The sequence below is a fragment of the Halichoeres trimaculatus genome, unplaced genomic scaffold (genome assembly GCF_033239565.1).
Source record: "Halichoeres trimaculatus isolate MK-OKI-2021-1 unplaced genomic scaffold, fHalTri1.1 fHalTri1_scaffold_2, whole genome shotgun sequence".
NCBI lineage: Eukaryota > Metazoa > Chordata > Actinopteri > Labriformes > Labridae > Halichoeres > Halichoeres trimaculatus.
Window position 1 is genome coordinate 30748823 of NW_027437180.1, and position 26919 is coordinate 30775741.

Here is a 26919-nt window from a genome sequence, read left to right on the forward strand (position 1 = left end):
CTCAGCTCAGCACGCTCTGCATTCCACTGCTCCAGACTGGGGATTATGCGTTTTGGCCCGGGACGTTCAGGCTGTAATTACCGCTTTTCTACTGCTGTTTCCCACCAGACCTTGAGACATGGCGGGGACAGGAGTGTCCATCCACATAGGAGGGCCCAGACCCTCCCCAAAGACTAAACAGGATGTAGTCAATACTAATGTAGAGACTCTATCGTTGATATATGGGCCGACAGCACAAATGTGTTGTCTGATGAGTGATAAAAGGGAGACTGCTGGCAAGATTCCCACTATGGGACCATCTGTGATCATCTGTGTTGTTAACGTGTAAACACATGATGGCATCTTGTTTAGAGGAGTTAAATGAGAATCAGTATTTTCTCCAGCAAGCAACCCACTACCCCCTCAAACAAACGGTAGCGGGCTGAGATATACAGCTAAGTAGATCCTAATTAAACACTTTTATTGTTGCATAGTGTAGAGACTACTTCATTGAATTTGTAGAATTTAAAGCTAAGCAGTCCTTAAACAGATTCATTGTGTTTACGAGACAGCAGCACTTTACTGTGCACAATTAGGACTTTGTAGTCTTTTACTCTAAAGCAATTATGCAGAGGAAATTTTTAAACATCTCCTCGGTAATCGGCAAATACAAATACCTTTCGCAAGGCTACACTCGATAGTGTGTAGCCACCGTACAGGGAAATAGAGAAACAGTCGTGGGTGTGATCATGCAAACTCTAGACGCTAATGTGCACTGGTCTGAGCTGCAGTGGTTTCCATAAATCCCATTTTCAGACGAAGTTAACTTTGAGTGCCTTGTGGTGTGGTGAGCTGAAACAATTCTGCATTCTCACTCAAAGCGCTGGCTAGTGCGCAGAAAAAAAGAGGGAAAACAGCAGAAAAAAGGGGCACTGAAAAGAAGGTGGGGGGAAGGGGGGTAAGGAGAAAACCATGTGAGGTGAGGTTGCATTTTCAAAGGGATTAGCAAAGGAGAGAAAGAGAGGTCTTGCCTTAGAGAAGAAATAAGAGGGCATCTGAGGGTCAAACAGACACAACAGAGACAGTTGGAAAAAAGTTGAAAAGGGAGCAGAGATTTGAACACAAGACACAGGTTAATAGGAAAAGAAGCACAGATGAGAGGAAAGAATCATTTTGTGAACAGGGTTTTGGACATAATTGGTTAGCACTCAATCATGATTCACACCTCAAGCCATTCGTGTTCATATCCCAACATGACAGTCTCATTACATTGAGTTTTTACTCAAGCGCATATTCTGTTAACAACAGCAAAATGCCTTAAAGCCAAACGATTTTCTAATTCATTAACTAGCTTCAATTTGGCTGTAATTCCCCAAGTTCATGCTCACCATTCTCTTCCATCATACTCCGTTCTTCCGTTCTACTCGGCTTCATTCATGCCACATTTTGCCGATGTACATTCCCTCTACTTTTATTTTAACATGGCAGTGTTAGCTGGAGTATAAAGTATTTTTGTACCACATGACGTGTCCCTGCTTTTTCCTGTTCTCTTGAATCCATCTGGACTGTCCTGTCCTTCCACATCTTTAAAAATTAATATCCTGCCCTCCTCGTGACAGCCAGACCAACCATTAACAATCCATTTCTGTCTTTTTCAAGCTTAACCAAAGTTAAGAGCACCCACTTCACTCTTTAACCCGTCACCTCCAAACAATCATGTATTTCCAGACCACATCGTATCTCCATTTGGTACTCTTATACTCCTGATCTCCTCCTCTTGCTGTGCTGCGTTGGAGTCTATTGAGTAATAATCTACTCAACCCAGTCTATTCCTACACCTACATTTCTGAGCCACATCTGCTGGGCTCTTCAACTGTTTTACAAAAACTGAACTCTGCAGCTACAGGTGGGTCGAAGTAACAAAACGTTGAAATGTACAGAGTTCAGTTCAGACTAAGAGACTCGCTTTCCAAACTAGAGACCAGACTGAGAAATTAAAGGCTGGTCATGTGTCCTAACTTACTAAAATTACAAATATCCACCTGTACAGAAGGATCACAGCTGTGTTGGCGTTTAATGTAGAACATGAAAGGCTCTAACTGGGTCTTTGAAGTGAAGTTGTGTGAAGTAATTGCTTGAGTCCTGCCAAACACCATCTACTGCAGGTATCTTATTGGTTTGGATTATCACTTTAAATACTCTCCCTCCAAAATCACCCCCTAAATAAAACTTTGATTTCTGAAAATAAAAACTGTCAAAGGTTCAGAGTCATCATAAAACTGTGCAAAATTCTTAAACGTAGCTGTGTTCTAGGAACAACATTAAAGAGGGGGTATTATGCTTTCCCATGATTTAAAAATGGGTATAAAATTCCTGAATCTGTCCTTAAACCAGGGCTATCCAATTAATGGTCTGTTGAGAAAAATATCTTTTACTAACACTGACAAGATTCTACAAAAAGTCCAACATTATTACAAACATTGACTGCAACATCTATGGTAACCTAGCAACAAACCTAATGCATTGTGTCATTGAGCAGGTGTGTTTGGAATGTTGACATCAGCAGTCCTACACAGGTGTAAACAGCATGTCTCTTTCTAACCTAAAATGAAAAGTTAGCAAGGAAAATAGTCAGTTTAATCCTGTGTGGATTAATTACTGGAAAGTATTTTTTTATTGATATTAAAAAATCTGTCGCAACCAATTTTTTTATCGAATAGCCCTGCCATAAACTGTTAAAGATAGTTTATTTCAAAAGTAGCACATTTTTTCTGAAATGAGAAAGTCATCACATAAGGATCTCCAAACTGGTCTACGACACATTGAAGGGGCTGGCCTCAAACACCAAGGTCTGACACAGCTGCATCTCCAACAGGCCTCCAGAGGGAAGGGTTTTTTTTGGAGTGGGTAGTCTTAAAGAGACAGCGGCGACAAAGTGTTTCAGGCAGAGGCTGAAATCAGAGTCTTTTACAACACTAGTGTGAAAAAGCATAAAAAAAGCACAATACCCCCTCTTTGATGTATGTTTCTGCTGGCTTGTTGTTGTAATAGCTTTATCTTAGATGGTAAGCAACGTGAACGTGGGGAGATGTTTGTGAAAGCATTTGTACATGCTACCATCTCATACTTAAGTCCTTCCTACCAAATGATTCATCCTGTCATGCAGTGTTTATCCAAACCAACTCTGTCTTTGTCCTTACGCTTATTCTAGCCCACAATATCACGCCTTATCTCTCCATTCCCCCCAAAACGCAATCTACAGTGACATCCTAATATTTGTCCAATCCTCTTTTCTTACCCTCGACTTCTCTTCCAGCTTTGTCATCATGATAATGTTTGCTGTATGCTGCTCCCAAACCATCCTCCAGAAGTCCCCGAAAGTCTCAGGGAGGGGTCCCTGAGTGGCGATGTAGGCATTCTGACGGCGGTAGCCATCGATGTAGTTGGAGTTGATGTAGTCACTGCCAGGGACGCCTGCAAGAGACAGAAAAAGCGAATGTCACTGAGAGAGGGGGGAGGAAATGAAGGGAGATCTGTTGGATGGAAGGGGGAATAAAATTAAAGATAACAGGAGGGTGAAGAAGACAACACTGACTACATGTGTTATTACAGCATCTTACTTATGAGGGATGACTCTGAGGATGAACGTTTCTGGGCTGTGAAAACAGAAACACTCTCTGCCCATGTTTCCTTCTCGATGATTCTTATTTTGATTGACTGGAAAATAATCTATAGGGATTATTTAAAGTCTACACAAAGTATGAAAGCAGGTTTATGCCCCTGTAATAAAGAGTGTGGATCATCTGAGGTCACGGTGGGGAGATTATTATTTTCACGGGGCCAAGCGTCCTTTGGTGTTGGATTGTTCAGCCGTCTTGTTTTATAATACATGCTAAGACGATCATGGGCCTAATCTGAGTATACTCTGGATGTGTCGCTTTGAATGGCAATATGACTGTAAGGCCGTCTCTGTGTAAGACTCGGCTGACACTGCTTGTCCTGGAGGGGATTGTGTGTGTGTTTGTGTGTGTGTGTGTGTGATGTGAGAGCCTGCCTGTGTGTGTTTGATTTAGGATCAGTCCTGCTCATCTGGGGCCTAATACCATAATCCCAAAAATCACTGAGTCATAGCTCAAACATGCACGCATACACCAAAACAGCAAAGTACACACACAGGCGTACACACAGACGTGCACGCGTGCGGTGAGCCGTGACCCGATTCTGCCGAAGTGGGACAGAAAACTCCTTTTGAGTCGTCTGATAGCGGTTTACTCTCAAAAAGATAGAAGTCAATGAGCAAACAGGAGAATCGTGGCAGAGAGAAACTCCTGCAGCTGATTCTCTTCCTGCAGCTTCTTTTATGAACACCCCCTTAGTCCCAAATGCTCGTAAAACCCCAACACACACAAATACACACACACTTTTAAATGACAGAGGCGCACGGGGAGGTTTATACAACTTACTTTAAATTGGATGAGGACAGACGGTAAGAAGAGCTTCAACATATGTTTATCAACCTGAGTCTTTAGAGGACAGCTTGGCTAAATGCTTTGATGTGCTACAACTTTATTGCAAGGGACTACAGCAGAAGCACTGCGTAGATAAAGCAAACACACACAGAGCACACACGTTTCCAGTCACTTGGTGGCTGCACTGGTTTGGCACTGGTGTCTCCTCGTGAGGATGTGTGGAGGAGACTGGGAGCAGAGGTCCGTATCTTTGCTTCTGCACATCCTGGAAATGTTTTAAATCCATAGTAGAGTACGAATGTGTGTGTGCATGTTTTGCTTTGGTGTGTTTGGACATGCTCAAGAGTATATGCATTTTCTGAGCTAAAAGAAAGACAGACAGCCAGGGCTCCAGGACAGGCGGGGGTGGAAGGGCTGCTCACACATGCTCTGCCCAGATAAGACTCATCTGTTTGGGCTTGGCCTCCCACTGCCTCCCCCTCTTCACTTTGGAGCTGCCAGTTTCTCTGCCTCAGGTCTTTCCCAGCTGAGGTGGGTGAGTGCACTTCAAAACACACACTGAGAACAAGACTGAGACTATTTTCCCTTCACATTTTAGACCGTTCAAAAATGAAAAAAAAAAAAATTAAATCCAGGGAAATTGGCATATAATAAAAATATGTCAGTAAATGGGCTATAATTTACCTCCATGAGCATTTAATTGGTCAAGTAAGAGACCGTTTAATTGCATGATGTGGTAACACAGTGGGTTGGAACAGCAGTGTGTTTGAATCCTAATTTGATCATTTTATCGCTGATGCAGGCACAGCACTGTGTCTATGCTGTATGGCAATGAAAAACATCTTCAGATTATTAATACTCCATCCCTCACGTAGAGCAGCACACATGCACATGCTACAGTACTTGTGGTGACTCTTGCTGACATAATGCACTTTCAAAACCTTTAACCATCTCGACTATATGCTCCATCTAAAGCCTTGTACACTAACATTAACCCAGAAACCGAGTCATCGACCTCAAACAGCCCTTTGAAGAGTGACCAGAATTCCCTCACTTCCTAAAAATGTCCTCACTCTCGACTAAGTCCCCACTGAGATAGAAAAAACAGAGCTTAAACACACAGGCGGTGTGTCTTACCCTCAATGCTGGAGAGTATAACCCTGGAGTGGTCATAGGCGATGACGTTAGCGTAGCGGTTCTTTGGCTTGTTGACCTCCAAGTTGGAGTTCTCCCATGTGAACTGCTGCCCGGGGTCGACGGACTACAAGGCGGAGAGAGACAGGGTCAGAGAAGAGCCAGTGTTGAACAACAAAGCGCAGATGGAAAGTAATTAAAACAAAACACTGCACTCCTGAAGCTCAAGTTGTTTTGGAAGATGTTTGTTTAATTAGTCAGCTTTTTCAGGAGCTGCTGAGTTTTTAGCCAAACAGCAACTTCCACTGTTCAAAAACAGGCCAATTCAGAAGTTTGCTGTTCTTTCTGTATCCGCTTGAGGCTGGCTCTAAAAGTCAAGAAAACCCTACTGAAGCCCACAACAAAACACCAATTTTTACAAAAATAATAAAAGATTGGTTGGAGTCAGGTTAAAAAGACAGTTTTAGTTTCAGGAGCTCTTTTTTGTTCCTAACAGAGTGAGAGGGGACTACTTGTTTTCTATATGTCCTCTGTTTTGAATGTTCTGTATTAAAATCTCTTAAAGCATTCAACTTACAGGGGTTCATATTGTAGCTTTTGGCAAAGAAGCAAAGCTGTGATCTTTAAAATGAATTCACCTTTTCTGTTGGTTTCTTGGATAGTTGCAAATTAGTTTGACTCAAGTGACTACTTCATCCATCTTTCATCAAGTCAAGTCAATTCTCTGGGCTGATAGTCACACCTACATGTAGCATATTAATAACACTGTAATGTGACTGGAGGTCCATGCATGTACCATATTAAAATACTGACTGAAATGTGACTGATGAATCAGGGCTCTAATACCAAAGCAACAAAGAATGAACTAGAAAAGCGCTCAGAGAGCGCAGACCTTCACCAAGCATATTGTGGTTCTCACGCAACGCTTTAGTCCTACTTTAATGTTATACTCCTTTTCAGCAGACTGTCTGCTACAATTTGATGTTAGTTGCAGGTTTGTATAATATTTTGTTACCTGACAGTGGTGAAAATTATGTTGACCCAGTACATATTTCATATATCTGATCTTAGTATCCAGAATATTGCCAGGATCTGGATCATACTTTTACATCTGTCAGAAATTAAAGTGACCTTGTCTTGTATTGTTTTGCAAAGCTATCTGACCATCTATCATGGAGTTTAATGCACATATGGTGAAAACGACCCTATCTTACAATGATAAAGAATCCTTTAAAAAAATCCTAAATCCAGATGGTGATCTGGAGCGCCTTCAAAATTTAATCACTTCTTCCTTATTCCATTTTGAACATTTCCTGATAATTTCATCCAAATCCGTTTGTTACTTTTTGATTTATGTTGTTCACAGACAAACAAACAAACTCTCCAAAAACATAACCTCCTTGGCAGAGGTAATTACCTTTACCCCAATTTACCCTCTTGGTTTTTCAATTATATAATCAATCTGCTGACATTTAAACTTGAGAGGGAAACTTTGCCCATACATCTGCCTGAGAAAGCAAACATCGCAAGTCAAAAGGCAAGAGCTAGACAATGCTATGGATGTAAACTGAGTTTTAACTATGTTGCCAAGAATTGCTACCCCAATAGAAACCAAATACAAATTGGAAGTTAACAGGGTAATATTGAACTTGGACAGGACTGTCCACAAATACAGTATCATGTTCTAAGAAACAACCCCGATGTCGGGACTTTCCACCTTTTATTACGAAACAAAAATATGAGCTGCTGGAGAAAAATGATAAAAGCACAATAAATTCCTCTGGGAGAGAAAAGATGGTTGTGTTAGACCAACACATTAAGTTCCTGGAGGGTAATTACAGAGTAACCACTGCTGTTAGCTGGGAGCGGCAGACATGAGGTCATTATGAGGCTGTCGATAGAGAGGGACGAAGAGGAGAGAGCCAGAGCAATTTAGCAATTCTGAATATTTTACGACACATAATTATGGTTTGGTTGGGGAAAAAATGGACAGGAGTGGGTGCTGGATGAGTGCATGAATGCATGTGCATGTGTGGGTGTGTGTGTGTGTTGGAGGCTGCTTTCCACACACTGCTCGGCATCATGTGTGCCTGATTATTACACCGCAATCATTTCTGGCCTCTCTCTCAATCCCTCCTCCATCCATCTCTCTCGTTCCCTCGTTAAGGGTTCACTAGCGAACAAAGCACACAGTCATGCAGAGAGAATGTGAGGCTCGACAGAGAGGTTCAAACTCGCATCACAATTACACCTACCGTCCCTTTATCCTCTGTCCCCATGCTTTTCTCCCCAAAATCTGTTTTTCTAGTCTTTGCATAATGTGTCCTTGTGTATACGTTTCTCTATCGCAAACAATTTGTCTTTCTCTCTCTTGTGGTAGCCAATTAAAGCTTCACGTCTCCTCCTTCACCCAGAGACCGTCCGTCTAAACTCTTTTTTTTTTATTTTTTTTTCAAGGAAAAGAAAACATTTTTACCCCTTTAATAGCTCTCTGTGGAGCTCATTGTAATGCTAGCTCTATCTGCTCCACAGCCAGCATGTTGGAGAATATTTTTACGGATGTGTTTTTCTACTTGGTGCCACACTTCAGCACACAAAGTTCAGGCACATTGTTATCTCTGGGAATATAACCTTTTTTGTTCCACATTAACTGTGCTGCAAGTTGGTGGAAACTAATCAAGAGGCTCCTTTTTTTGTATCCTGTATCTCTCAGTCAGTCTGCTCTTGGTCGCTGCCTCTTTATTTCTATCTCTGTTTCTCCTCTTTCTCCACCAGAGCGTAGAAATGAGGCCCCGATAACCATCTGGCTGTAAGCAAACCCTCTTTGAGCTTGCAATTTCAATTTCCCCCCTTATATTTGTATAGATAACAACAAGACAGCAGGGGGAGGAAAATGGGCTTTATCTTGTACCGTCCTGTGTAGACGAAGCAAAACGCAGCTGCAGAGACTCAATATGTGAGGCTCAATCTACAGCTCTCACCACTGAAATTGAAGCTGAGCAAATCTTTAAGCTAGTTTTTGAACTTAAAGATTTTCATGGACAGATAATCAACATTCCTACCTCGTACTCTTGGGAAAACTTGAGATTGTCGTTTGCCTTGAGGCGTTCGATGTGATCTGCCAGCTCAGAGATGGGGACGGGTGGGTGACTTGCCATGCCTGCCGAGCACAGAAATAGAAAAGGAGGTCTTTGGATACATGTGCAACTTAACTCTTATAGAGGAAAATGTTAAGAGGAAGGATTCTCAGAGGAGGTGTTGTTTAGTGTTCTGTCCAGACTCAGTGGAGGAAGCAAATGAAGTGTTTCTTTTTTTTGTTAAGTGACCATTTTCTCTCCAGGCGGAGAGAAAGAACAATGTGCGTGTTTGGAAAGTTACTGAGGCACAGTAACATGTCCTCAGAGTATATGCACACACTGCTGGTGAAGATAAAAAAAGAATATGACACAGGCGGTTAAAAATTTAGCATGATAAAAGGAGTTTTGGGATCTTGTCAAGAAGTATTCCAGAAGCATTTGGATGAAATGTTGATTCAAGCAGCTTCATCCTACATGGGATGGAAGGTTAGTTAGCGTGAAAATGGGAAAGAAAGACAGACAGAAGGAGAGAGGAAGATAGACAGAGAGAGAAACAGAAGAGATAAATGAATATGGTAAAGGGGAAACAATGTCAGCAGCGAGGAGAAGATCTATGGTGGACTAAGACCAACTAACTTGACAAGCGCCGATAACCGCGGTACACTGACACACGATAGGCTGGAAAAGGAAACAACAGCAAGATTAATCTAATAAATAGAACTAAAACTACAACACTTAGATTAAATGTCCACACTGTGCCTTAGCTAGTATGTCTAAAGGTGTGCCTTGTTTACCTGGAGTTTGGAAATTTATTCTGCGTAGCTCCACGGGATCAGTGGGATGGTGGGATGACATGGCTTTGCTGCAGGGGAAGCTGCCTTTCCTACCCTCCGCCTCTGCTCTTTTCCTGGAAAACAGAAAAACACAAAATTATTTACACAACAACTCTTATTTATGTGCTCCAGTACCTCCAGTACCTGTAGTACCTGTACTGCAGTTCCTCGAGGGTCTGCTTGAAACTGGTTCCAAAACAGTAAAACTCACAGCCTAGTGTCACTCATAAGAAGTTTGACTCCTGGTCCTGATGCTATCTAGTGCATACAATCCCTATCTCTGTCTCTTATAAGCCCAAACAAAGTAAAACAGTAAAAAAGGATCTTAAACCTCTAACCCTATATTATTTTAACCCTTTGACTTTCACTTTTTAAATGCAAGTGATAAGAAGTCAAAAAAAGGAGTACTTTTTTGTTGTTGGAGCACCATGATCAGAAAACACAAAAGATGACCCAATCACATTTTACTCAGTTCAATGTAGGGATGGGTACCATTTGAAATGATACAGTACCAACGCCCGGTACCTGGCAATCTGTGTCCGTACTCAACTGTACAAATTTTCCATACTTTTTTGTGTTTATGTGGAAAAAAATATCAATTTGTTTAATAATAAAATCTCTTTTTTCAGTTTCACAAATTTTTTCTTCAACATATAAACTTATAATGCTGTGTTTATGTCCAGCATGGAAAATCGCCTACTCTTCCACTCCCTCACAGTCACAAAGGTGCATTATGTATCCAAACATGGTACCTTTTGATTTTTTAGTGAATTGGTACTGGGTACCCATAAAAGTGCCTAATTTAGTACCCATCCTTAGTTCAATTAACTTTCTATGAGATATACCAAGTTAAAAAACATACTTCCAAACAGATGAGCAGTAGTGCTGCACAATTTGGGGAAAAGGTGCGATTTGCGATTAGGTGGACAATATTGCGATTGCGAATGTGCTTGCGATTTAATAAAAAAAGTTGTGTCATGATGAGTCTACAGACTTGCTTGGTTATCATAGAGAAAAATCTGAATTGCATGTGCTGACATTGCGATTGCAATTGCGATAACCTCTTTTGCGATAACGTAATTGCATGTGCTGACATTGCGAATGCGATTGCGATAATCGTGCAGCCCTAATGAGCAGCAAGTCAAAGGGTTACGGGATAAAATTATCAGTTTACATTAAATTAAATTAAGTTGAAGAGTTAGAGAACTAGTCATAGTTTGATGATAACACCACTATTTTTATCTGGTATGTAGATCTGATTAAAGTTAGTTGGAGTCAGCCGTTCTAGCATCTCTAGGCTTCAAAGTATATTAGAAACCAAAGGGTGCTGGCACTGTGCCTTTACTCATTTTTTTCTGCAACTAAATAAAGTGAACCATTTCATCTGCAGGAAAGAAGCATATGTCTGAAAGTGAAGGAAACAAGCACTGCCTTTTTGCTCTAATGTTTGGATTAATGGTTGGATCAGACTACAACAATACATAAAATAAAACTTTGAAGAACTAAACACAAAGCCAGTCCTTTGGTTTGTACTGAAATATTACTACAGGCTGTGGGGCTAGCAATATTGATGAAAACCAGATACTTTAACAATTTACATGAAAACAGGTTGTAATGTTAATAGAATACTATCATCATAAAATGATCCTTGAAAGTCTGTTTTGTTCAAGTCTTAACCTGTATCTTATTTTGAAAGGGTCAATAAGAGGAGCAGCTAGCTTATGACAGGGACAATCCTGAGAAGTTGCACTTCAACACAGGATTGTTCAAACTGAATACTCAATCCTTCAGCCATCAGCAGCATATTATCCCAAGTGTCATGATTCTGGAAAGACTGGGGAAGAAATGAAGCCCATTCTGAAGAGAGGCAGCCTGGGCAAGCTACTGCAACAGCTGTTAGTCCTCATCTGTTGAGTAGGACTTCAAAAGATGATGCACCTTCCTGTATCCAGGTTTCAGTGCAGCTGGCTTACTGTCCTTCTGATCTCATCTCATGTGTTATCTTAGTTTATGTGTAGATCAAGACTTTATTCTCTAGAATTTAACTAAAATCTGGCAAATCTGGGATTTTATTCAAGTATATCTGCATCAGTTTTCTCTTTTGACTTCATTGTTTTAATATTCAGTTGTTCAAAAACTGTCAGTGTTATCCTGACTCTACTGGTGTCTAAAATCTGAACCATAAAGCAGACTCAGGCTCGGAGAAATGGAGATGAGTAGAGTTTGTTTACCTGTCAGGTTTGCTGGATCCAAACAGGGAGGAGAGGAGATGAGAGGATAGACAAAAATGAATAACATTAGTGTCCATTCGATAAACATCAGGGACTACAGCAGTGCAGAACTCATTATTCTGTCCCTCTCATTAAAACTAATAAGTCTCTCACAAGTATGTTTGGCATGTTAAAAGGCACCTTCTGTAGCTACAAAGATAATCAGCTAATGCAATTCTACCAAAACCGTTCACCCAGAACGTTATCTCCCAGGACATCCTCTAACTGTGACATTTATAATGTAATAACATCATGAAAATATATTGAAAAGTGCCATACATAAAAGGCTGCGAATCACCATAGGTTACACTCCAGGGTGTATTAACTTTAGATTATTACCATCAAGGTTAATAATTCTGCTACGCCACATCAGTCACAGTGATTATTCATGTGCATTAACAGAGCTCTCCACAGAAGAACAGATGATTATCATGAATAATGGTAATGGATGATAATGTTATCTTCCCCTGTCTGTTATGTGAGCCAACTTTGCCACCTGCACGCTGACTTTACGAACAGATTACAAAAAAAAACCCTTGAAAATGAGGGAATTCAACAGCTTAACTAAGATGTAATTTGTATGATGTGAGAGAAGACTTGAGGGATTAAGAGAAGAGGTGATGATCTTGTTTATGACCTTGCTCTTAAATGAGCTATTTGACAAACTGTCCTATAGGTTAGCCTGTTCTGACTACAAGGAGAGACTTCGGGACAAATATGCAGCAAAGCAACACACCTGTATGTAAATAAAATATGTTGCTGTCTTCCGAGTACCTGTTTCCTTTCTGTGAAGATTCTGATTGACTTTTTAATATATTTATCTTTTCTTTTGTCTCTTCAATTCATCACTTTTTGCTTTCTCATTTTGATGTCTCTTCTCCTCTCATCTGTCAAGAAATTTAATAAAACATTTCCTTGTTTTCCTCCTGCTGTCCTTACCTCTTAAAGAGAAGAATGGCGATGACAATGCAGACGATGAAGATGACTGCCAGCACAGGCCCCACGACCCACAACAGACCCTCCTCCTCATCAACGATTGGCTGTGGGTCCACATCTGATGACGTCACTGGATCAGAGTAAGGGCTGGTGGCAAACATGGTCTGAGGAAAGACAGTTTTATGTATTAATGATGCTCACAGTTAAATGAATAAATGAATCATGTTCATTTAAATGTTTCGTGTCAGGACTCACATTCTCTGAGAGGTCGAGCAGAGCCAGCACAAAGAAAACATACTCCTGTCCATTCTGCAGGGGGCGATTGCGGAAGTCACCGTAGTTTCGTCCATCGCCCAGAGTGAACTCCATGGGAAGGAACTTAAAGTGAGCGCTGACGTAGGCCCTTGGATCGGATTGGCCGGCCTGTCTGCGAATGCGGAGGGCACGACTAATACTGGTCCGGTTGATCTCTTTCAGAAGCTGGAAAGGAAGTAAAAGAGACAATGGAAAGACAGACAGGGAGAGGAAGAAAGAGGAATTAATTAATTAGGCAAAAAAGCAGAGATTGACAGAAAAGATAAGAAATGAAAAAAAAGAGAAATAAAAACATTCAAAGGTTGTAATTTTATGTGATAAATGCCAAATTCAGACAAGGTGCAGCATCAAAAGGCCTGCTTCATGAGGGTTTAACAGTGCTGACCTAACAAAAAAACATTGTAACTGTTTTCCTGGAACTCCAATAACATTTTCCTGATGTTGTTTAACATTTTGAGATTGTTCACCTGAGTTTCCTAAAAAAAAAAGGTGGTGAAAAGGGCCAATTTAGGCAATTTCCCTGACACATAAAAAACTTGTCAGTGAAGGAACAACGCACTGCTTGGAGCATTATTACCTGAGCATAAATGTCTCCACTGTCGACTGAATTGCTAAGTCATTTATCCATTGAGACAGTGGGCCCCATAAAAACTCCATTGAAACTAATCTCATACACATGAATGGGCTTTCAGAGTGGCATAATGAGGTGATGAAGTCTTTAGAAAAATGCAGGAAGTGGAATTAAAGGGGAAATGTTATGTGAAAGTATTGTTGGATTGAACAGGGAATGGATGACATGGTCATCTAACTCTGAATAACAAGATACCAGAAGTATGATACAAGAGAGGTAAAAAAAAAAAAACCACTCTCAGTAAACTCAGTGCTCCTGTGTGACTCATAAAAGAAAACGCTATAATGCACTTTGGCATGTCTTTTCATGACTGAGAATACAAATATGACATTGCCACATATATTTGTAAAGGAGAGCTTAGATACTCAGTAAGTCCCACACCACATGAGCTGTGGCTGATCTTACAGTAGGTGGTTTCTGAAACGAAAACAAAATCTTAATTTTTTAAAATCTGGGCGAGCTGGGCTCAGCGAAATCTGACATTCAACTCCTTCACTGCTCCAGCTAAGGAATAAATAAAAAACAATGTCTTAATTTCTTCGAAACTGTTAAAGTTCAGTTTAGTTCAATTTTGATGTGTTTAAGCCTGGCTCAAACAACAGGATTCTCGCCCCGATTTAACCCCGATTCGGTCCTCCCGACAATCGGGGAAGAAATCTGGTCTGGGACTAAAATCGGCCCCGACGTTCAGGCAAGATTATCTTCAAGTGTGAGCGGTTGACAGATGAATCTTTCGCCCCCATGATTGTCTCATAGACTCGTCGGAGCCGCTAATTTTCAAACATGTTTGATATTTATCTGGATGATTACAACATTCATTCTCACTGAGGATGACAACAGACAGTTAGAAAGAGCCCCAGAGACAACAAATGCAGGCTCAAAGTGCAGCTGAAAGGCTCCAGGTCAGCTGACTGCGCGCGCCACTGGCCCACTTGAGCCAGTTCAATAATGCCTTTAAAAATAACACATAATCACGCCATTTTCGGTAGCAAACTGTTGTTTTATCAGTGATGGGTGTGAGATTATGCCATTATTGGCTGAAACAGCAACAGTTTCACCTCTGTCCCTCTGCGTGCGCGTAATGGATGAAAGGCACCGCTGCAGACAGCTCCGCTTCTCTCTCCTCCTGTCCCACCAGTGCGCTAAAAACCTTAGATCAAACAACTGAGCACATGTGGTGCATCACTCTCTCTGGTCGAATAATCTTGGTGAAATTCTGTAGTGTGTGCTGGTCAGTATTTTCAAATCTTGTAGTTAGTGTGTGCTTAAGTTTAAGAGAAGATGATCTGTGAAGATTCTCCTTATGTGTGAGATACAGCCCGATTTCAGAATCTTATAAGATTTTTTAAATCCTGTAGTGTGAGCCAGGCTTTAGCCTTTCTCATCGTGCTGTTTTAACAGGACTAAACTCCAATCTGCCACCAAGCATTCTGAGTCCTCCTGATGATGGCAAAGCTTGCGGGAAAACGACAGCTTCCAACAGTTTGTTGTGTGACTTTAACTCCTTTTGTTTTGGGGACAGGTGGATGTAAAAATCGGTTACACCAATCCCTACATTCTTTCATCAAGGATTTGATGCGACTGATCAAAAAGAAACAAAATATCACAGTCATCAAAAAAATCATCAAGAGGGTTGTTTCTTTTGTACGAGGACAGTCAACTAAGTATAAAATGTACCTCTCAGTAATGTACCTTGCAATGATTTCAACTACAACATCACAGAAACAGAAAAACAAACAGAAAATTATATCCTAGGTCGAAGAAGCTCCATGTTATGACCATCATCTAGCTCTGCTTTGTATAATCCCCTTTCTGCAGCATGTCTCACCTCATCCATGTTCATCTGATCCGGATCCTCCCAGGGATTTTGGAACTTCCCTCCTCTCTGCCTCTTCAGAGGAACCACCACCACATAGTAACCCCTTAAACACACCACACACATTTTTAAGCTTAGTACAATTAATCTTAAACTAATGTTTCTGTACATTAGTCACTTGAGAAAAAAAAAGTTTGGACATTTTGATATATAAAAGGTTTATCTTGCAGTTTTTCATTTTAGAGTGAAGATTTAAGCTGGCCATTGTTATGAATACATCAAACTTCTAAAGGCTTGAAATAGAAAATAACCTATGTTTCGGCACTCTGTGAGACCTTAATGCTATAAAAGCTCAAAGTAAGCTCACAGTGTCAGGGAGAGGCTTCAGTAAATGTAAGAAAGCAAGAGTCACAGTGAAGCGATCAGGATGTACTTTTAGCACTGGAGGAATTCTTCTTAGTAGCTGTATTTGTTCTCCGTAACAAAAAGCTGATGAGATTATCAGCTCTGTGCTCTCATTTAGCTGTTATGGGAGTTCTCAGGCTTGCTTTGCTGCCAACTCAGAGAAATCCCTGCTGATGGACCAATAAACGGGAAGCAGCAGCAGGAGGAAGTTGAGAAGCTGAATTATCTCACAGGGTTGTTTGAAAACATCCTTAATTGGAGCAAATCCGGCACAGGTGACTACTACAAATGCTCAAATCAAGAAATCACAAACACAATTATCGCTCCACTTCCTGTTTGTTCTATTGAATAAATTTATGATCAGTACCTGACTTTGGCTGTGGTCTGCACTGTTGGAAGCTGCACAGTCACCATGCCGTCTGCGTTGGTCTTTCCCACCACGACAGGTTTGGTCTTTAGGATGTCTGGAGCGGTTGTGGCAGTGACTCGGTGCTGCAGACCACCAGCGCTGTTGGCTCGGTTGGTGAGTAAAAAGGAGTACTGGGTGTCTGGCTCTAAACCAGTGATCAGCTTCTGAGTCAGTTTTCCATCAACTTCAACAGACTGGCCTTTTCCATACAGGATCTAGACACAGAGTTGATCATATTGTTGAATTGTGTATGGTATGCAACAAATGCAATGTGTTTGTTTTGGAATTAAACAGAGATTGGATCCAAACAAATTTTCTTTGTTCAAGACAACTTTTTACTGGATACAATGCGCTGAGGTAAGGGACTTATCAGTACAGTTATGTGGCACTACGGTTCGAAACGTGACATCAAGCAATCAAGCCAGCTATATGTAGCGAAATCTGCAGCCCAGTACTTGACGTATCTGTAGGCTAATGTGACAGCAAGTAAAAACTGTCAGTTTGTAAGTAGTTTAGTAGCCGTTAATATTGGCAGTCTGGTAAATCCTGGTTAGCTATGTCCTGCAAGCCATCTACCAAGCAGAGGTATCGTAACCTCACTCTTCATTTCATTGATGGACTCTCAAGTTTGAACAGACCACTGCAGAATAACTGCTGCATTTGGGTTGGAATGAACATTAACACTAATAGCTTAGCCCCTGACGGCTAATTAGCCTTTAGCTTGGGCTGTATCTCTCTTCTGTTTAGCTTTCTTCTGCTCTTCTGCTCTTCTGTCTTTTTTCTATCAGACAGTTAGGCTCCTGTGTCCACCATCACTACAAAATTAGTCATTAAACCTAGACGTGCAGTAAATCAATCCGGGCCTAGTCAGCCTGTCCTGGAAGCTAAGAAGTAGCAATTTAAAATAATTTGTAACCAGCAATATTGGTTCTGATAATCTCATTTTAAAGTGTGGATTACAGTCAGGCATACATCTAGAAGGGAGACTTTTTCAAGATCACTTTCATCAAAGTCCTCACAGCCCCTTTTTTCTTCAACAGATGGAATGGAAATTCTTTAAAACTAACCAAACACAACCACAGTCAGTGCGTGTTTTCATATTACTAAATTATGCTGAGTTTGCACTGAGTCATTGTTGATTAGGTCATTAAATTTCCTTTGCTTTTCTCTCAAACCTTTGTATGAACCCTGCTTGTATGTCTTTGAGCAACATTAGAGACCTGACCCATTTTATCCGACTGTATTTACATATAAAAACACAGAGTAAACTTACAGTGAACGGCTGGGCAGGGTTTTTGTCTCGGATCTCCCAGGACAGCAGAACAGAGTTCTTCATGGCAGCTTTCACTCTGAAGTTTGTTGCAAAAACTGGGGGGAAAAAAAACAAACACAAAAGAAAAGACAAATAAACATAAATATGTTTCCAGTACCATTCAATCCCTTGTCGCAACCAAAAGTAACAGTCTTACCTTTGTACTATTCTCTAGAACCAGTCTCACACTATCTAACACACAGTGAGTGTCACAGGACAGGAATCACACCCAAAGCTCAAGACTCTTACCTTGTTTTGGGAAAATGATGTGGGGTCTAAGACTACAGTGACAAGACAACAGAAGACACTTAGGATGATGTCACCAGGTGTTGTGAGTGTGTGTGTGTGTGTGTGTGTGTGTGTATGTGTGTGTGTGCTGTTAGGGAGCATGTGTTGCATCCTGAGCAAGGGGGATGGGTTGTTTGACATTGAGTGTTAGTCCTACCTTGGTCCAGCCGCTGTGTCCGAATCTGGACACTCTGGCTGTATGGCCCAGGGCCGACAGCTGTGAACGCACACACCCTGACATCATACACAGTATCCGGACTGAGACCCTCCAACAAAACACTTGTTTCAGGAGCTGGCACAAAAACTTCTGAGGCGTTCCCTCGGCTGTTTATATCCTTGTACAGCACTGAGTAATTTATGATTTTCCCATTTTGCTCGATCAACGGGACTGATTTCCATTCCAGACGCAGGGTTGTGGCTGAGGTATCCTGGGGGATTATATTATCTGGGTATCCACTTGGGGCGTCTTCTGGAGTAGTCACTTCCCTTACTGCCTCCTCTCCGTAGCCCATTTTGTTCCGGGCGGAGAGTCTGAACACATAGTTAGCTCCCTTGTGGATGTCCTGGGCAGTGTAGCGGTTTTCCTTGGTGGGGAACTCAACAACCGTAAAGGGAAGGACGTCGACACGGCCGAAGGTGAGGCGGTACCCCAGGAGAGGGGTGGGTGGGTTTTGGGGAGGGTACCACTGAAGCAGAGCGGTGCTTGAATCAGTGGCACTCACCATCAGTTTGGGTTTCTCGGGCACTAAAAGAACAGAAGAGGGAGAACAAAGTAGGGACAGGATGAAGAAGAGATCATCAGAGGATCAATTAAGACAATTAAACTATGCTAGCTCTGAGTTTTGCTTAAGTGAGAGTGATTCTGTCACAAACAAGTCCAAAACAGTCCCTAACTCATTATTGGTTTCAGGTTTAAGCACAGAATTGGGACTTGGTGATCAAGTACTAAGATTCTGTTCTCCTGCAAAATGTGTTTAGATTTTAAGGCCTGGTTTATTCATTTATTTATTCACTTATTTATTCAATTTTTACATTTATTTAATTAAACAAACAAAAAAAAATTGATATAAGACCACAAATTCATTTATTTACCAAATTCAAAATACTACAAAATCGAAAACATTGCAATAAATCACCAATAATTTCTCCACTCGTTCTGACATTTCTGGAATATATAGAGCTAAACAAATTAATGAGACCACCACTCAGTGTAAGGGGTTTGCCACTAATGCCCTAAATTAACAGCACATAGTTGACAACAAAACACTTTTTATGTTCCTGCAATGGTTAATCCACTGTGATGTGCAAGCTCCTGATTCAAAATTATATCTTTAATGCCAAAATACAACTATTTTTGTTATGTATAAATTCTGAAAGTTACTATTTTACCAGAAAGCAGGAAAAAATAAAGCACATTATTATTTTTTAATTAACAAATTACAGTTATTTACTTGTGTTTCTGAACAGAAAAATGAATTTTAGTGTTTGTTATTTTTGATAAATTTCTGACTTCTCAGAAAATTTCTGTTTTTCCACTTAAATATGGATATAAAAGCATAAAATATGTTTGAACTCTGTACTCCTGTTTAAAATGGTGAAATGAAGGAAAATCTCTGAAAACCAACAGGTTATGATGATAACTGTGCCATTTTTATGATATGTGGTCAAATAAGTTTAAGCTTGTTATATTTAATACATATATAAAAGTGTCTTAATTTTTAATCTTTAAAACCTAGGTAAGTCTGTATTTCAAAGTAAGAACATTTAAATGTTTTAAACTAGATATCTGTCTCTGCTCACAGTGTGAGAAGCTGTCATAGCCCGACCTTAAAACTCCAAACTCATGAGCATATTAGAGCTTTCAGAGACCTTTCTTGATAAATCAAACTAGACATTTAAATGGTCGTTGGTATAAGGGTCTCTATAGAAACACTTACATGGCAGGTCAGTGCAGGCACTAACAGGTTTGCTGCGAGCCCCGTCACCCTTGGCCGTGTAAGCCCCCACTGATACAGAATAGGAAGTGTCCGCCTTCAGATCCCCAAGAACCACCTCCTACAGGAAAACAAAAAGCCCCGTCAGCTGTAAAAGGCAACTACTTCTGTGTGCCCTCAGGACAATAAGCAGTGCTTCAATTTAATAAAAAACTGTCTGGGTCAGACTGGTCAAGACCAGTCAAAAAGGTACAGCCTCGGGGATCAGAGGTAATTCTGTGCTCTTGTCTGATAAAGCAGAGACAATTACTCAGCCTGTCTCTACAACAACAGGGCTACCGCAGGCCAGGGAGGCTATTTTGAGGCTGTTTTACAAAACAAAGACATGAGATATAATCATGATCTTTTCAAAACTAAGAACTCGTCTCTGTATTAAAGTATCCCAACAGAGCTCAGAACGGGTCACACAAAATGTCATTCAACCATGAAGACACAAAAAAACTCATTAAGCTCTCTTTCGTTAAATTTAACACAATATTTTCCTCATATCTAGCCCACAGGATCCATTAAAAACTGTGCTGCTTTGTCAATAATAGTCCTGACTCATGTCACTACTTATCTAAGTGTTGCTCCAGGTGCCTGTTTAAAAAAATCCCAGAGAATACAAAAAGCAGCTATGAAAAAGAGACTACCTCTAATTTAAAACCATCAGTCTAGTTGGGGAAAATTTTAAGGCTGTGATCTCATAAAGGTGACTCATCTTCTCACTGCTCTCTTCTTATTAGTGTTAAATAACAGACTCAAAGGAGGGTGTACTCACATATTCAGTGGAGTCATCGTTTTCCCACTAGACCGTAGAGCGGCAAGGAGAAAAGGGAAAAAAGAGGGAAAAATATAATTGTTAATAATTTAGATGCACTCTAAAAGTCAACACACTTTACTCATATACCTTCCTATACTCGCAGATGATGTATCAGTGGAGAGAGATTTTTGTGGCTCTAGTAGGGATAGAAACTTTAAGAAGCATCTACTCCAGAAAGTGAGTATCATAATTATGACTGGTTTATCAGTTAGTACAGGCCGAATAAAAAAGAAACAATCGTTACACTTGTATACTTGAAAAAACATAAATATAACTGACATTTTACCCTCTGTGTAAAAAGCAGCTTGCTCAACTGATAAATACAGGGAAGCATGTACAGCTCCTTTAAAGGTCCCATATTATGCAAAAATCACTTTACTAAGTCTTTTTGTGAAATTTATGGGTCTTTGGCTTTCCTCCCAGCTCACAAAATGTGATATTTAATGACAAAACCTGTACTTAGTAGTGCTTGAGAATGTAAAATCCTGGCCAGAACAAGCTGTTTGGATTTTGGGGATTTGCCGTCATCAGCGATTCCCTTTTTTGACCAATCAGGAGCAAGTCTGACCTTATTGGTCCACCGGAGCAGATATCCCTAAATCCCCTCCCCGCTGCTGGAGAGAGGAGTGTGGCTGTTTTTGGCTGTAAACTGCCACATAGTTCCATGCACAAGCTTCCCATCTTGGAAGAAGACAAGACTAAGTGGCTAGAGTTCATTTATCAAGTTAAAGTGCCAGCTACACTCAGTAAAACTGTGCATGTGTGTGCTAGACACTTCACGGCCGACTGCTTTTCCAACTTTGGACAGTACAACAGAGGGCTAGCGAATAGACTGTTCCTGAATCCAGGCATATTACCAACCATCCTCCAACAAACCTCGGACCCTGGAAATGTGAGTATTTTAAATGCTGTGTGCTGTGGAGCAGATGTAAGAGCTTTACCTCAGTGCCCCCCCGTCTCTGTGTTAGCTTCAGAATGCTAACTTTAGCTGCGGTTAGCCTGTTGTTTTAGCCTGTAATGATACGGTAAACGAGCTTCGCTGTTTTCTAAACATTGTGCACTCGGAGCTCGTGGCGCCGCTCTCAGTGACATGGAAGAGCGGGGCGGTATCAGCGGTGGCTCATTTACATATGAAGGTCACGCCCACTAAATCAGAGCGTCCTGAACAGAGGGGCTATGAGAGCCTGGAAACAATGCTGCTGTGCTTGATTTATTGGCTTTCTGGACCAAAACATGTTACTACCATTTCATGAAGACATCAATGATCCATATTAAACTGCAGAAAAGAAGCATAATATGGGACCTTTAAGGAAAACCTTTCCCAGCATAAACTACATTAATGCACAGATCACCAGTTAGAAACAACTTCACCTGTTGTTACACACCACCTATATTTAACAACTACTCAATACTCAGTTTGAATTAGTTTATTTTTACTTTTTTATTGCCCAAAGACAGGTCCTGGTTTAACTGATTTAATAAGAATTCATGTACTGAAAATCTGTTGTTGTTACCTGAGTGTCTTCTATGAGGATGTCCTTGATGAAAGGCTGCCCCTGAGGTTCTCCGTAGTTCATCCTCACAAAGTGGACTTGGTATCCTCGAATCTGCCCGTGTTGCTTTTCGGGGGCTGGTGCTCGCCATTTCACCCTAATGGCCGAGGCGTTCACAGTCTCTGCCTCCACTCCTCGAGGAGGACCACTTGGAACTAAAAATGCATTTTGGGATAGAGGTCAAGGGTCACAGATGATACTGGGTCAAACCTCTCAAGTAAAGGCCTTCACTTAAGTGAAATAAATACTCTTCCTAGTAAAAAATATACTGGTTTCAAGGGTGGATAAAAAATACCCAAGGCTGGAAAAAATGTAAAAATACAACCCTCCAAAAAGTCTAAAGCTGCTCTCTGATGTCTTGGAAAAAGTCAAAATAGTAAAAAAAAAAAAAAAAAAAAAAAAAAAAAAAATGAGAGTGCTCGAGGAAAAACATGAAGGAAAAAAGCAGTGGAGGATAAGAAGCAAATGTAGAGGAAGATAAGAATGGCAGATAGAAAAGGATTGGTTGCCATGGGCAGATAAACAGTGGCAGGCAGGCAGTCAAAGAGAAAATACTGTTATCAGGAAAAACCTTTCTCGTCCTGCCAAAAACGACACTTCTCCCAAAATTATTTAAAAAAAAAAAACACGGAGAGGAAAAACTTCAGTCACCTCCTGATATCTGACTATCTAATGTGTAAGCTCTCTAAGAGAAGCTCCAGTCAGATAAATATCTTGGATGAGACATCAGGAGTATGGGCTTGACAATAAAAATGTAACTATTTTCAGAAGAATGACTTGTTTAACAATAAAAAACACAATGTTTAGCATAAAAAGGTTTCAATAATTGCCTCGGAGCTGCAGAAGAGTTGGGAGGGTGGATGGTCAAGCCAAGGTATGGTGAAGCCAAAGGACAGCTAATACCAGAGGGTTTGTTTTGGTGTTGTTAGTAGGAAAACAATAGAGGACCAACAATCCCTTTTCTCAAAAAGTAGGGGGGATTTAGAAAAAAGGTAAAATGCGGAAAAAGATTCTGGCACAAAGGGACCAAAAAGGGTGCTGTTGATGAGAGAAAGTAGCGGTGAGGAAGCAACAGGAAGAGGTTTCCCAGATGTTGAAGGTTTTCTGAAGGTTATGAAGGAGTACAGGAGAGGTTTTCAAATGCAGAGGGGCTGGGAGTGTATCATCCGTTAATTTCGAAGTTCAAGGATTGATAAAAAGCTTTCACTGGCCAGTAGAAGAGGCTTGTTGTTAGTTTGGTATGCTTTGAGCTCAAAAGTGCTATGTTAGTGAGGTAGCCATTGTTAGTGAGGCGGACCATCCTAAGACAGGCAGGGGAGGGGTTGTTTTGGAACATACCATCTTCCTCAGTGCGGATAAGCAGTTGCAAACTTTCTGGTCCATCCCCAGCTTCCGTCTGCGCCCGGACCGTTATGCCATACTCGGTCCATTTCTCAAGGTTTTCCAGCAGATACGGGGAACTTTCCGGAGAAATTCCATCAATTCTTTTAGACGCCTTGTTTCCCTGAGTGGTGGAGTACTGGATGGAGTATCCCGTGATAACTCCGTTCTGAAACTCCAGAGGAGGTGGAGCCCAACTTACCAGGATGCTGGTAGAACTGGGGCTGGTGCATGTGATGTCCTGGGGAGGTGCTGAAGGAACTGATATTTGGCCAGTTTTGAGGAGGGGTTGTTTAGGTAAATGTTATTTTATTGTGTGTGCATGATGATTTGTTGGTGGGTGGAGGGGTGAGGAAGTGAGGTTTGCCGTGAAGGAATGGGGGATGAAATTGAGTAGACGAGAGACAGAGAACAAAAGACAAAGAAACATAAAATGAAAACAAAACACTGGAGAACAGAAGCTTTATAAGAAAAAAATGAACCTTGTGAATAGAAAGTAGGATGGCTGAACAAAGATACTGAATGATGGGTGTCAACTTCTGTTTGGTAGAAATGTTTGATCAATGAAAACGGGTGAATGGCTTAAAAGAGATGCAACACAAATACACTGACTACAGAATTAGCACACAAACATACCTGCCCATAACTTACTTGTTCTTACAGCCTACCAAAGCCTCTGTGATCCATGATGGAGCTCTCATCTCTATCTACAAACCTCACATACCATACCATCTCAGGCTCATTCTCTTACCGTCCTCAGATTTGTTGCCAAAACATCAAGATGTGTAATTTTCTGCCAGTTTGTAATTTGAAAACTATCTCTGGGGTTAACTTACAGGCCTTAGATCCTTAATTTGTTAAATGATCAAATCTGAGGTCAGTTAAGGTCTGAATTGAAATGGTCCCTTTGTGACAGTGCAAAATGAAACTGGTGCCCAATGTGTTACAGGAAAATATACAACATTTATAAAGTTTGGAACCGGACCTTTTTGCACTGTCAAAACTGACACATTTCTTCCTCCATCAAACTCACACACTCACACATGTTCACACACACAGCACTGCTTGTGATTGGACCTACGCGTCTGTGGTGTCTCGATGGACACTTCGTTGGTATATGCACCAATCCCATGCTTGCTCTTTGCAGCCAGCTGGAAAGTGTAGGTGGAGAAAGGCTTCAGGTTCTTCAACAGGTAGGAGGTGGTAGGCTCAAAGCTGACTTTCTTCTGCAAGGTCAAAAACACAAACATAAGTGAGGAGACAGAAACAAAAAAGGTGTTATAACTGGGTAAATGCAGGGTTAAGTTTGGCAAACTCAATTAACAAGACAGACTAAGAGAAAACAGATCATAACGAGTAACCCTTATAATAAACAAGACGTCAACAGTTATAAATGAATGGATCAAAACATGACTAAACATATTGAAAGTCAGTAAAAACAGGCAAAACCGTCAGTATAATCTGATGAAAGAGGATAAAATCAAAGGTGAATATATCATCTTTCTCATCTTACTAGGCCTGTTATATCATTCTGATGTCTCACCTCCTCTGTGTCATCAGTCCGTCTGTAGACCAGCTCATATCCTGTGATCTGGTTATCAGGACCACCCTGGGGTGGGGCCACCCAGGACAACAGGATGCTGGTCTCAGATTTGGCCTCACCCTTAAATTCTGAGGGTTGGGATGGAACTACAAAGAAAAGGATCAAGATTTAATAAACATTAAAAAAATAAATTAAATATTGTTGTGTTTCATTCCTGCAGATGACACATACACACACTTCAGTGTCCCTGTCTCACCTCCTGTTTTAGCTATAATCTGCAGGTCCTGGGAAAGGGGTCCATCTCCCACGGAGGTAAAGGCCAGCACTCGGATGTAATAAGTCTTGTTTGGAGTCAAACTTTGGATGGTGATGAAGTTGGCGCTGCGCACCATCTGTTTCTCCCACTGCAACACACAGAACCATCACGATGCATGAATGAAAGCAGACAACACGAGTCATCAGTCACCACAGATTAGGGAAACTCACAGCTAATTTAAAGCAAACAGAGAATACGCAGACACACACCTGGTTGACTGGCAGCATGTTGTCTGAGGTGTAGTAGACTCTGTAGCCCACCACCTGTCCGTTTGGCTCCTCTGGCTCATCCCAGTGGATGATAGCTGTCGTCGTACTCAGCATACGACCTCTAACCTGTAAGTCAAACAGGGCTTGGATCAGCTTCACCACACTTGTCATCAGGAGCAAGTTTTATCAGAGAAAGTTGAGCTGTTTAACACGAGATTTAAATATTGCACACTGACATGATTTACGTAACACTCCGAGTAACAGCTGTGTTATAAGTGAGCTTGAGCCAGACTTATTCCCAAAGAAACTTTAATAATAGATTAAAGTTACAGCTTATGATCTAAGTCAGCTTGTGTAACATTGTGATTGAAACTTACGAAAGCAAAGTGGATGTAAAAAAACTCATGACACTGTGTAGGGTCATCAAACTCCTGACCTGACGGGGAGGTGAAGAGGGGGCCTGCTCAGCTGTGCGAGCCTCCACCACATCGCTGGAGGGGCCTTGGCCGATGGTGTTTACTGCAGCCACACGAAAGTCATAGTGAGAGTATGGGCTGAGGCCTCCCACGCTGTAGCGCGTCGTGGCAATGCCATCGATCTCTTTGTAAGGATCCTCAGACCCTTTGGCACGATGCTGGAGGGACAAGAGATGAAGAAATGCATCAGCCTGCTATGACTGTAGCTCTATCCTTATATTTAAATACACTTTACAATAAAAAAAAACATCCTGATTAACAACAAGAGGTCATGCCGTGTCTGTACTAATCCTACTTTCTGTTACTGATACATTCACTCTTTGATTAGTGGACATCAACTGCTACAACACGTTTTTTTATTCTTTTTTACAGCCTTGCTTCAGAGCTTAAGCTGCTTAAGACACTTGACTGTGCATCCGTATGAAAATTTAGATCAGCTTCACCAATCATGTGCCTGCTAAAAAAGAGAAAGGGAGAAAGGATATAATAAACACAGTCGGATTCTGTGTCTGCTTCACACCTGTATGATGTAGTAGGAGACAGGCTCTGGGTTGCCAGAATCCCAGGTGAGAGTAATACTTGTTGCTGTTCTCTCTGTCACCACAGGGATACCAGGAGCTTTTGGCAGAGCTGAGAGAAAAAAAGAGAAAGGGAGGTATTAGTGAAATATCCCCAAACCTTTGTAGCTATGAATGATCTGAAAGCTTCAAACCATCTTTGAGAACAGCAGCGAGATCATCCCAGACACTCAAAGTGATACAATGGATGTTAT

The 26919-nt window shown here is 41.1% G+C and overlaps 1 protein-coding gene across 21 annotated transcripts in view; it reads right to left on the reverse strand.

The window, feature by feature from the left end:
* The window catches only part of ptprdb (protein tyrosine phosphatase receptor type Db), a 185919-nt gene that overhangs the window by 15433 nt on the left and 143567 nt on the right, over window positions 1-26919 (reverse strand). For 7 of the 21 annotated variants that reach the window (XM_074687509.1, XM_074687490.1, XM_074687481.1 and 4 more), the window contains 23 exons: window positions 26668-26777; window positions 26108-26305; window positions 25672-25797; window positions 25403-25550; window positions 25147-25292; window positions 24685-24829; window positions 23562-23864; window positions 22185-22378; window positions 20629-20655; window positions 19812-19929; window positions 18032-18619; window positions 17548-17642; window positions 16233-16489; window positions 15473-15566; window positions 12954-13178; window positions 12702-12862; window positions 11724-11735; window positions 9454-9566; window positions 9296-9337; window positions 8645-8742; window positions 5586-5709; window positions 3278-3453; window positions 1011-1034 (listed from right to left, as the gene is read on the reverse strand). In XM_074687509.1, coding sequence (XP_074543610.1) covers window positions 1011-1034; window positions 3278-3453; window positions 5586-5709; window positions 8645-8742; window positions 9296-9337; window positions 9454-9566; window positions 11724-11735; window positions 12702-12862; window positions 12954-13178; window positions 15473-15566; window positions 16233-16489; window positions 17548-17642; window positions 18032-18619; window positions 19812-19929; window positions 20629-20655; window positions 22185-22378; window positions 23562-23864; window positions 24685-24829; window positions 25147-25292; window positions 25403-25550; window positions 25672-25797; window positions 26108-26305; window positions 26668-26777 — 3524 coding nt within the window. The remainder of the gene's footprint in view (window positions 1-1010; window positions 1035-3277; window positions 3454-5585; window positions 5710-8644; window positions 8743-9295; window positions 9338-9453; window positions 9567-11723; window positions 11736-12701; window positions 12863-12953; window positions 13179-15472; window positions 15567-16232; window positions 16490-17547; window positions 17643-18031; window positions 18620-19811; window positions 19930-20628; window positions 20656-22184; window positions 22379-23561; window positions 23865-24684; window positions 24830-25146; window positions 25293-25402; window positions 25551-25671; window positions 25798-26107; window positions 26306-26667; window positions 26778-26919) is intronic. The other 14 variants (XM_074687617.1, XM_074687609.1, XM_074687575.1 and 11 more) reach the window with 10 other exon arrangements.